At 47.1% G+C, this 12,500-nt stretch overlaps 1 protein-coding gene across 1 annotated transcript in view; it reads right to left on the bottom strand.

Moving 5' to 3' along the window:
• Positions 1–12,500, bottom strand: part of LOC143039611 (uncharacterized) — a 103,029-nt gene that overhangs the window by 38,035 nt on the left and 52,494 nt on the right. The window contains exon 4 of the mRNA XM_076209871.1: positions 5,272–5,433. Coding sequence (XP_076065986.1) covers positions 5,272–5,433 — 162 coding nt within the window. The remainder of the gene's footprint in view (positions 1–5,271; positions 5,434–12,500) is intronic.

Below are 12,500 nucleotides of genomic sequence, written 5' to 3'. Positions count from 1 at the left end.
TTTATTTATTTATTAACCTATTTATTTATTCTTCTATTTATTTACTTAATTGTTTATTTATCTAACCATCCTCTTTACAAGCGCTGACAGGCGTTACTACTATTTATTTATTTACATCTTTATTTATTTATCAACCTATTTATTTAATCATGTATTTATTTACTTATTTTTTTATTTATTTACTTAGGAATACTACAAATTGACTCCATGCCCGTATATGACAATTTCTCTTTCATATGATTACTTTATTATCTGAGTAATAATTCGGTTCCTTTATCTTACTCCACACGCGTATGCCTCATCTGCCTCATTGGTATCACCATAGTCGTGCGCTTCAAGAAGTCCGTTCAAGGTGTAGCTTAAGTGGGACACTTTTTTAGGATTATAAGAACGATTGTTACCCATCCCATCCCACCTGGGACACCTCGGTGAGGCATCATGGGTAAAAAGCGCTGTTGCCACGTCTCATTGAATTGATTTAAATCTTTGTTGTAATCCCAAAGAGTGATATCCATTGTATTATACAGCTTCGTTTACTATATATAGAATAAAAATCAAATAACACATGGATGGGAAATGAGAGAGAGAGAGAGAGAGAGAGAGAGAGAGAGAGAGAGAGAGAGAGAGAGAGAGAGAGAGAGAGAGAGAGAGAGAGAGAGAGAGAGAGAGAGAGAGGGCCACATACAAAGGTTGATTTGGCAAAATGTCTAGCAGTGATTCACCATGGTCTTTGGATCACGTGTTGGACTCGTGATCGACAGTTATTTCCCTGCCGGAAGAGAGCTCAGAGCTCGTATATGACCGATCTATGGGTAATGCTGTGACCTTACACGCACACACACACGCACACATACAACTCCCCGCCCACGAGAGCTGGAGTAACAACCCGCAGCGTAGCGATACTGAAATTATTTCAGCCCTGGGCGGGATTCGAACCCGGGTTTCCGTAGTGGCAGCCGGGAACTCTAGCAACTGCGCCACGTGTTGTGTACACCACACACTGAACGGACTCCTTGCGGCGCACATACTATGGGTCTTATATTCCCATCCTCTCATTTTCCGTAGTTCGTGGTGTAATCCATTTTCTATTTTCTCACATACATCCTCTTTTATTCCCAGCGGATAACCAGGAAATCCGCACTCACCTTTGAGAAAATAGGACTAGAGTGAATAGATTTAGCATGACTATGCTAAATATAGGATGTTTTCTCTACAAATAATACTATACGAATCAAAACATAGAAACCGAGCGTATATAGAAGAACAAAAGATTTAGCATTATTTTGGGCCAATCTAGTATAATTTCGGCTGTTGCCTATCGTATTCTCCCTTGAGAAATCTAGTCAACCTGAGTAGGACCCCTCCCTCGAGGTGTTCCTCGAGGTGTTCCTTCAATCCGAGGTCACGTGTCTATCCACTCCACTCCTAAATCAACTCACGTCTTTCTACTTTATCCTTGATCAATTATTTTCATTCTTTTTCTTATCCACTTCAGAAGCTTCTGTACACGATTACGTCACCTCACATCAGGATACTGTCCCTTCAATCCTTCCACTGTCCCTTCCATCCTTCCACTCTCCACCCACGCGCCTTCCACTCCCTTTCCAATCCTCTGTTTGTTTCATACATAAGTTTTGTTTTCATTTCCCTCGAGAGGACAAGTCTGGCAATCTGACATCTCTCTCTCTCGAACACCCACAAGGAAATAATTCATCTCTTTTACATATTTTAAGTCTCGTATTCATGAGCTTCCCCCAATGCAGTCCCTCCTCTCTCCACCTTTCAGCTCACGGGGAGAGCATTTTAGTCTTCAATCATTCATGTGCTCTTTGAGCACACACGTGCATGTGCACACACATACACACGCACGCACGCACACGCACGCACGCACGCGCGCGCGCGTCAGATATTCTCGATAAAACAACGCCTTTAATACCTGTCTCTCTCTCTCTCTCTCTCTCTCTCTCTCTCTCTCTCTCTCTCTCTCTCTCTCTCTCTCTCTCTCTCTCTCTCTCTCTCTCTGTGTGTGTGTGTGTGTGTGTGTATATGTGTGTGTGTGTGTGTGTATGTGTGTGTGTGATTCACCATGGTCTTAGATCACTTGTTGGACTCGTGATCGACAGCTATTTCCCTCCCGGAAGAGAGCTCAGAGTTCACGTATGATCTATGGGTAATGCTGTGGCCTTACAGGCACACATACACCCAACTCCCCGCCCACGAGAGTTGGAGTAACAACTCGCAGCGCAGTGATACTGAAATTATCTCAGCCCTGGGCGGGATTCGAACTCGGACCACCGCAGTGGCAGCCGGGAACTCTACCACTGCGCCACGTCTGTATGTGTGTGTGTGTGTGTGTGTGTGTGTGTGTGTGTGTGTGTGTGTGTGTGTGTGTGTGTGTGTGTGTGTGTGTGTGTGTGTGTGTGTGTGTGTGTGTGTGTGTGTGTGTGTGTGTGTGTGTGTGTGTGTGTGTGTGTGTGTGTGTGTGTGTGTGTGTGTGTGTAACATCGTTATATTCCTCATGCAGGTTCTTCGTCCAAGACCCAAGGCGTCGCGTCGCTCCCCCAAGGACGACCTTGTGGGGTCCACAGCGAACTCGGCCTCGAACACTGTGACCCTCATCGAGGCTTCGGTCGAGGACGAAGTCGCAACTCTCACCCTCAAGCCCGAGTCACTCGAGTCCCACTCCCAGGTTTCAACGAGTCTCTTGGTTCTCTCAGATCCCATTGACTCACTCTTACTCAACTCTCAAGTGCCACTCGACTATCAAGTCCTACTCGACTTTCATTTTCCACCCGACTCTCAGGTCCCACTCAACTTTCAAGCGCCACCGAATCTAAGACCCCTCTTGATGTTCTCAGGTTCCATTCGACTTTCAAGTCCCACTCGACCATGAAGTCTTACTCGACTTGTAAGTCTCATTCAACTCTAAGGCCCCACTCGACTCTCAGGTCCCACTCGACTCTCAGGACTCACTCGACTCTAAGGTCTCACTCGATTCTCAGGTCTCACTCGACTCTCAGGTCCCACTTGACTCTGAGGCCCACTCGACTCTCACGTCCCACTCGACTCTCACGTCCCACTCGACTCTCAGTTCCCACTTGACTCTCAGGTCCTACTCAATGCTCTAATCCCAAAGACTCTCAGGTCTCACTCGACTCTCAGGTCCCATTCGACTATCAGGTCCCACTCGTCTCTCAGGTCCCACTCGACTCTCAGATCCCACTCAACTCTCAGGTTCCACTTGACTCTCAGCCCCCACTCGACTCGCAGGTACTACTCTACTGTCAGGTACCACTTTACTATTAGGTCCCACTCGACTCTTAGGTCCTATTCGACTCTCAGGTCCCACTCGACTTTTAGGTCCCACTCGACTTTCAGGTCCCACTTGACTCTCAGATCCCACTTGACTCTCAGGTCCCACCCAACTCTCAGGTCCCACTCGACTCTCAGGTCCCACTCGACTCTCAGGTCCCACTCGACTCTCAGGTCCCACTCGACTTTCAGGTCCCACTTGAGTTTCAGGGTCCACTTGACTCTCAGATCCCACTTGACTCTCAGGTCCCACCCATCTCTCAGGTCCCACTCGACTCTCAGGTCCTACTCAACTCTCAGGTCCTACTCGAATCTCAGGTTCCACTCGACTCTCAGGTCCGACCAAGTTTTATTCCCCTCTTGATGTTCTGAGGTCCCACTCGACTCTCAGGTCCCACTCGACTCTCAGGTCCCACTCGACTCTCAGATCCCACTCGACTCTCAGGTCCCACTCGACTCTCAGATCCCACTCGACTCTCAGGTCCCACTCGACTCTCAGGTCCCACTCGACTCTCAGGTTCCACTCGACTCTCAGGTCCCACTCGACTCTCAGGTCCCACTCGACTCTCAGATCCCACTCGACTCTCAGATCCCACTCGACTCTCAGGTTCCACTCGACTCTCAGGTTCCACTCGACTCACAGGTCCCACTCGACTCTCAGATCCCACTCGACTTTCAGGTTCCGCTCGACTCTCAGGCTCCACTCGACTCTCAGGTCCCACTCTACTCTCAGGTCACACTCGACTCTCTAGTCCCACTGAATCTTAGCCCCCTCTTGGTCCTCTCAGGTCTCACTCGACTCTCAAGTCCCACTCGTCTCTCAAGTCCCACTCGACTCTCAGGCCCCACTCGACTCTCAGGTCCCACTGAATCGTAGCCCCCTCTTGGTTCTCTCAGGTCCCACTCGACTCTCAAGTCCCACTCGTCTCTCAAGTCCCACTCGTCTCTCAAATCCCACTCGACTCTCAAGTCCCACTCGTCTCTCAAGTCCCACTCGACTCTCAGACCCCACTCGACTCTCAGGTCCCACTCGACTCTCAGGTCCCACTCGACTCTCTAGTCTCATCGAATCTTAGCCCCCTCTTGGTCCTCTCAGGTCCCACTCGACTCTCAAGTCCCACTCGTCTCTCAAGTCCCACTCGAATCTCAGGCCCCACTCGACTCTCAGGTCCCACTCTACTCTCAGGTTGCATTCGACTATCTAGTCCCACCGAATCTTAGCCCCCTCTTGGTCCTCTCAGGTCCCGCTTAACTCTCAAGTCCCACTCATGTCTCAAGTCCCACTCATCTCTCAAATCTCACTCGACTCTCAGGTCCCACTCGACTCTCAGGTCCCACTCGACTCTCAGGTCCCACCAAATCTTAGCCCCGTCTTGGTACTCTCAGGTCCCACTCGTCTCTCAAGTCCCACTCATGTCTCAAGTCCCACTCATCTCTCAAATCTCACTCTACTCTCAGGTCCCACTCGACTCTCAGGTCCCACTCGACTCTCAGGTCCCACTCGTCTCTCAAGTCCCACTCGACTCTCAGGCCCCACTTGACTCTCAGGTCCCACTCTACTCTCAGGTCCCATTCGACTCTCTAGCTCCACCGAATCTTAGCCCCGTCTTGGTACTCTCAGGTCCCACTCGTCTCTCAAGTCCCACTCATGTCTCAAGTCCCACTCATCTCTTAAATCTCACTCGACTCTCAGGTCCCACTCGACTCTCAGGTCCCACCAAATCTTAGCCCCCTCTAGGTACTCTCAGGTCCCACTCGTCTCTCAAGTCCCACTCATCTCTCAAGTGCCACTCATGTCTCAAGTCCCACTCGACTCTCAGGTCCCACTCGACTCTCATGTCCCACTGAATCTTAGTCCCCCTCTTGGTACTCTCAGGTCCCACTCGCCTCTTAAATCCCACTCATGTCTCAAGTCCCACTCATCTCTCAAGTCCCACTCGACCCTGAAGTCCCACTCACCATGACGGTGCGGTCGAGTTTCTTCCCGGTCTGCGTGTAGGCCGTGTCGATGTCGATGCAGTGGAGGCGAGCTTCCAGGGAGCTCTCCCGGAAGCAGTTGATGCATAGCATGGTCCGCTTGGTGGTCGAAAACATGATGTAGGGCTCGCCGTGCATCGCGCACTGTGGGGAGACAGAAGACAATCCGTATTAGAGTCAGGAGGAGACCCGGTGTCGGGCGGCACACACAAACAAGGAGTTTCTCGCTAGCGTGCTATTTGGTTTTGCTACTTGGTTTTGCTACTTGGTTTTGCTACTTGAATTTGCTACTTGGTTTTGCTACTTGGTTTTGCTACTTGGTTTTGCTACTTGGTTTTGCTACTTGGTTGTGCTACTTGGTTTTGCTACTTGGTTTGGAAAGAAACGACTTCGGTGACGATTTTTTGTATTTTGTTTTTCAAATTTCCAAATGTCAGATTACTCTTGGCGTCGTTCAGTTAGAAACTGAACGACGAACTAAGAGAAGTTAAACTTAGAATGCGAATGTTAGACACATTGTCGAGATGTTCTTACGGAAGTCTAGAATATTTCAATCCAAGTTGTTTCTACTCAAACCAAATTGCAAAAGTAAGTAGCATGCTAGCCTAGTGTGCCGTCACCTTTAGAAGGATTATACATGTCAAAGGGAAGGGGGGAGGGGTATGGGAGGAGGGGCTAAATGAGGCTATAAAAGAATTTGCATGAGGAATTTCTTGAAATGAAATCGAGGGGAACATACAGGTTCTGGAATCAACCCACATTATGGACTGCTGTTAATTGGTGGAGATATTGCTGAGGGGCAAGATTGTGTATGGAGTATAGTAATGGTGGAGGAAGGGGGAGTTGTAACAAATGCGAATAAAGCATGTGTTGGTACAGTGTATATAAATATATTTATAGTGTACATAATTTATATTATGCTGTTATGTAATTATTTTATATATTACAATGTATTTTGTTATTGTAAGATATTGCAGATGCGATGTGCGCCGCTGCAGAGGATCAGCGTGGAAGAGGATTGGGGGAGTGGTGAAAAGGGGAGTTTGATATTTATGGAGTAGTCACCCCAGAAGAGGAACTTCCATACGCGTTTCGAGTCATCAGCTTCGTGGTCATTGCCAACCCTGTTCACAGGTCTGGAGGTGAGTGGGAGGTGTGTGGGGGGCAGGGGTGGGGGGTGGGATTCCTCCCACCCCACTCAATCCCACTTCTGCGTCAAAAGGAGGATTAGCCTTGTCGCCAGATGATTTTATTCGTTAGGAGGGACAGCCGCATGATCTCGTTGACTGTCTCGCCCGCCTTTTGGCTACAGAAGACAAACGAGGTAAAGGGGTTATCACATTTGGCTTCCGCGGGCATCACCAGCTCCGACGCTTGAGAGTTCGTTTTAGTAAAAACGACTTCGGTTACAATATTTAGGTCACATGAATATTTGTCACCCCAGAACGCTCACATGAAGAATCGTCACCCCCATGAGATCCCACATGAAGAATTGTCACCCCCAGAACGCCCACATGAAGAATCGTCACCCCATGAGATCCCACTTGAAGAACTGTCACCCCAGAACGCCCACATGAAGAATCGTCACCCCCATGAGATCCCACCTGAAGAATTGTCACCCCAGTACGCCGAATATCAACAGTGGAATAAAGATTAGGTTAGGTTAGGTTAGGTTAGGTTAGGTTAGGTTGAATGAGGGTTATGCTTATTGTTATCAACTTATACAGTCGAAGAATCGTAAACCCAGGATAGCCCACATGAAGAATTGTCACCCTAGGATAGCCCACATGAAGCATTGTCACCCTGTCGAAGGGTGGGGTGACAATTCTTCAATATATCTTCTCGAAATATCAAATTATCTTTCCGTCATATATAGCAAAGCTGAATGATAAACTAAGAGATTGTAAACCTATACAAATGTTAGACATACTGTTGAAATGTTCTTAGAGAAATCTAAATTTCTGTAAGCAAAGTCAGATTTTAGTAATTCAAATGAAGGTTGGAGGTAGGATGTCGGAGGAAAGATTGCCCAGTGTGATGATCCTTTAAGTATTGTTTGTTTTGGTTTACAAGCAAACGTGGTGAATATTTCGCTGAGGACAGTATTCTCATTTGTGTCAACAGACACTATAGGATGCTCGACTAGTAATCGGGGCTACAAATTACCACCTTCCCTTTCCCACACACACACACACACTTCCCCGACTGTCACTACGGCGGTCCGGGTTCGAATCCTGCCCAGGGGTGAAATAATTTCAGTATCGCTGTGCTTCGAGTCGTTACTCCAACTCTCGTGGGCGGGGAGTTGGGTGTGTGTGTGTGCGTGTAAGTTCACAGAATTACCCATAGATCGGTCATACGAGCTCTGAGCTCTCCGCCGAGAGGGAAATAGCTGTCGATCACGAGTCCAGCACGTGATCCAAAAGACCAAAACCAAGGTGAATACACAAAGGCAAGCTATGGTTCATGCTCTGTCGGGTCTGAGGAGAACCAATTCGTAGAAAGCGTTATTTCAGTGACTGAATTTCAGAGGAGTTTCAGCTGATCCTCTTTCCAGGAACGAAGTCTGGTCAAGACAGGCTCCCATTTTTTTTTTTATCTCCTGAAGCTGAAACTATGGACAGCGAGATTCAGAGACATTTGAGTCGGTTTCTCTGAAGTTTTCCTTGAAGAACAATCCATATCCGGTGTTGCACTGAATACATTCATTTGCTTCTGGCTAAAGGCATGTGATTGTAAGCAGATATGGGGAGGAATTGGATCTACAGGGAGTGGAAGGAGGGTCCCGACCCGTTGTGGCCCCTTTCAAATCTATTCAACTTTCAATCGCTTTTTTTTTTTTTTTTTTATAAGATTCCTTACCGAGCCTTGCCTACCTCCGTGTAGCCCCATCACATATCCTGACCCAATCTCCTCCCAATCCACGTCAATGCTTCTCTCTCCTCCCCCAATTCCAATCACAAGCCTCGGGCTAAGCGCAAACTGAGGCGCAGGCGACGCAGTCGACGCAGCACAGATCAAGGGCAGACTTCCTGTTGTTGAATTGAAGTAGAGTTTGAACTTGTCTCTCACTTGAAATGCTTAGTACTTCAGTTCAGCAACAGGAAGTCTGCCTTTGTTCTGTGCTACGTCGCCTGTGTTGCCTGCGTCGCCTGTGTCGCCTGTGTCGCCTGCGTCGCCTGTGTCGCCTGTGTCACCTGCGTCGCCTGTGTCCCCTGCGTCGCCTGTGTCCCCTGCGTCGCCTGTGTCACCTGCGTCGCCTGTGTCCCCTGCGTCGCCTGTGTCCCCTGCGTCGCCTGTGTCACCTGTGTCGCCTGTGTCACCTGCGTCGCCTGTGTCACCTGCGTCGCCTGTGTCACCTGCGTCGCCTGTGTCACCTGCGTCGCCTGTGTCACCTGTGTCGCCTGCGTCGCCTGTGTCACCTGCGTCGCCTGCGTCACCTGTGTCGCCTGCGTCGCCTGTGTCACCTGCGTCGCCTGTGTCACCTGCGTCGCCTGTGTCACCTGCGTCGCCTGTGTCACCTGCGTCGCCTGTGTCACCTGCGTTACCTGTGTCGCCTGCGTCTCAATTTGCGCTTTAGGTCTTGACCTTCCATCCATCAACATACCTCCCCATCCTCCTGGCTAAGTCACCTGTGGTGACCTAATGGTCAACTTGCCTGTGCTCTCTGCCCTACTTCCTTCACTGACCTGTGTAGTCCGAGAGAGAGAGAGAGAGAGAGAGAGAGAGAGAGAGAGAGAGAGAGAGAGAGAGAGAGAGAGAGAGAGAGAGAGAGAGAGAGAGAGAGAGAGAAAACAGAGAATACAAAGATGCAAGTAGAAATAGACCTATTGGTCCTTACGGTACTGCTTGTGAATTGAAAGGTGTAAACAATGGAAAAGGTGAAGAATCATTGACTTGATTCAAACGTATGAGCTCGCGATGCTGGAAAATAAGTTTGATTGGGGTTGGATATCTTTCTGAAACTGAAACGCTTAACTTGATCTTGTTCTTCTTAAACTATTACAACTGGATTAGTCCTCCTAACTAGGTTACACTTTCAGTCCCGGTAACCTAGTTTTATCCAACTTTTTTTTTTTCTCGCTTTTTCCTGTTTTTGGCCAATTTGACCTCTTTTTCCCTCTGACATACTTTCCTATCTGACCTTACATGCCCTCTTCTGACTTTTTGTTTTCTGACTTTCTTTTCCCTTGACCTATTCCCCATCTTGACCTATTTTCCCACCTTGACCTACTTTCCCTCTGACCCGTTTTCCCTTCCGACCTACTTTCCCCCCAGTCTGACCTACTTTCCCCTCCTACATATTTTTCCTCCCTCTGACCTATAGTAGTTTCCTCCTGTCAGACCTATTTTCCCTCTGACCTACTTTCTTCTGATCTACTTTCCTTCCCTGACCTACTTTCCCCCTCTGACCTATTTTCCCTCCTCTGACCTGTTTTCCCTCCTCTGACCTACTTTTCCCTCTAACCTGCTTTTTCCTACTCTGACCTACTTTCCCTACTCTGACCTACTCTTCCCAGTCTGACCTATTTCCTCTACTCTGACCTATTTACCCTACTCTGACCTATTTCTCCCTCTGACCTACTTTCCCCTATTCTGACCTACTTTCCCTAGTGACTTATTTCCCCCCCACTCTGACCGACTTTCCTACACTTGACCTAATTTCCCTCCTGATCTTTCGCGTTAGACCTATTTCTCCCTATGACCTACTTTCCCCTATTCTGACCTATTTCCCCCACTCTGACCTACTTTCCCACACTTGACCTAATTTCCCCCTGATCTTTCGTGTTTGACCTATTTTTCCTCCGACCTACTTTTCTAGTCTGACCTACCTTTCCCGGCCGCTTCACATTGGGCCGTTTTTCGTCAACTTTTGTGAGTCCGTTTGAGTCGAAATGACTTAGGTCACAATCTTTCTCTTTTTCGATTTTCCAAATGTCAAAAATACCTTTGCGTCATATAATTAAGATTCGTTTAGATAAACACCTAAGCAAGATGCTGTAATGACTGTCATTTATTTTATATGACTTGTTTATTTGTTTGTTTATTAGTACTTGCTTGATTTTTATTTATCATTAGTTATCTGTCAATTTACTATTGTTTACTATTTACCTGTTTGTTTATTATCTAACTATACCCATGTATTTATTTATTTTATTTATTATTATATCATGATAATTTTTATTTATTTTTCTTTTATATGTTTATCATTATCATAATTTTTTCCGCTTCCGACCTAGTTATGGACCAAAAAGTCTCGTGTCGGCATGTTCCGCCTTTGTAATCCTTTGTAATCTTTTATAACTAAGAGGAGTTAAATCTATATTAATGTTTGATATAGTGTTAAAATATTCTTAGGGAAGTCTAGAATTCTGTAACCGAAGTCTTTCTCTAGATATTCAAATTTGTTCCCTGGGAATCGACCTTAAGAACATAAGAACATAAGAATATGAGAACATAAGAATGAAGGAGACTGCAAGAGACCATAAGGCCTACACTAGACCCTCCAAGTGCCCCGAGTCATTTGAAGTCCATTGCTGGACAGAGGTCTCTCCCAGTCTCCCTCACGGTAGTTTCCAGAAGTCTCACGGTCTCTGAAAGTCTCCCAGGCTTACCACCATGAAATCTCTCACAGTTTCATCGAATTTGAGACGAGACTGCCGAAGTCTCTTCGGTGTAACGGTTTCGTGTTCTTATGCTCGTGACAGTCTCCCACCTAACCACCCTAAAGGCTCACAAAATCAGTGTTAATGTAGTCACGTTAGGTTGGGTTAGGTTGGGTTAGGTTAGGTCAGGTAAGGATAGGTTTGATTAGGGTTGGGTTGGGTTACGTTGGGTTAGGTTAGGTTAGGTAAGGATAGGTTTGATTAGGGTCAGGTTGAGTTACGTTGGGTTACCTTAGGTTAGGTAAGGATAAGTTTGATTAGGGTTGGGTTGGGTTAGGTTAGGTTAGGTAAGAATAGGTTTGATTAAGGTTGGGTTGGGTAGGGTTAGGTTAAAAGTGCAGATAGACCGTACGTTTAAATGTGAATGACCTGGTAGACCGCATGGTAGAATATAAATGACCTTATAGACCGCACGCTAAAATGTAAATGACCTGGTAGACCGGACGCTAAAGTGTAAATGATCTGGTAGACCGTACGCCAGAATGTAAATGACTTGGTAGACCGCACGCTAAAGTGCAAATGATCTGGTAGACCGCACGCCAAAATGTAAATGACCTGGTAGACCGCACGCTAAAATATAAACGACTTGGTAGACCGCACGCTAATGTGTAAATAATCTGGTAGACCGTATGCTAAAATATAAATGACTTGGTAGACCGCACGCTAAAGTGTAAATGATCTGGTAGACCGCACGCTAAAATATAAATGACTTGGTAGACTGCACGCTAAAGTGTAAATGATCTAATAGACCGCACGCTAAAATATACATGACTTGGTAGACCGCACGCTGAAGTGCAAATGATCTAGTAGACCGTACGCCAAAATGTAGATGACCTGGTAGACCGCACGCTAAAGTATAAATGACCTGGAGACCGCACCCTAAAGTATCTCCACAGAGTCTTACTCCTCCGACGATCTCTTGAGGTTTCCTCCCAAAGAGTTCCTCACGTGGGGGTCTCCCTAGCCCAGTGGTTCTCAACCTGTGGGTTATGACCCACCCCCACCCCCCACCCAAGGGAGCAGTGACAAGAATTTAGGGGGGCACCCGCATGCTGTTACGTAATATATATTTCTATATAATGTAAGGGATTTGAATGATAGTAAAACAAATCTGTCCTAGCATATAAATATAATTATGATTGTCAACTTGGTGTTAAAGTATTTTATTTTTTATTTTTCTTTACCTCTTTTGGTGGGATGGGTGTTTGGGAGAAAAATGAAGAAGGAGAGCTACACGATTGTTGAGAATTCATGAAAAGGGGGAATGGAGTGAAAAAGGTTGAGAACTTCTGGTGTAGGTCTTTTCTTACCCACCAATCTACAAAGACTGAGACTAAAGGGCCCGTCACACTACGTGTCCAAGTCGTGGGAAACTCATCCCCCGGCGGTCCCCGCAACACACTCAAATTGAAGCGCGGGGGTCGCTTGACGCGCGTCACTGTCCTCCCAACAATAGTGGATCGGTGACACGCGACAGAAGACCCACCAAACCGCTTCACCATGTCACAGAGATCTAAGCTCCATTGGCGTCGTGAGGATATGATT

Source organism: Oratosquilla oratoria, chromosome 26 (genome assembly GCF_046742065.1).
Source record: "Oratosquilla oratoria isolate Oo_2021 chromosome 26, ASM4674206v1, whole genome shotgun sequence".
Taxonomy (NCBI): Eukaryota; Metazoa; Arthropoda; class Malacostraca; order Stomatopoda; family Squillidae; genus Oratosquilla; species Oratosquilla oratoria.
Note: the sequence above shows the minus strand (reverse complement) of the source record. Positions and strands in the feature narration are given on the sequence as shown.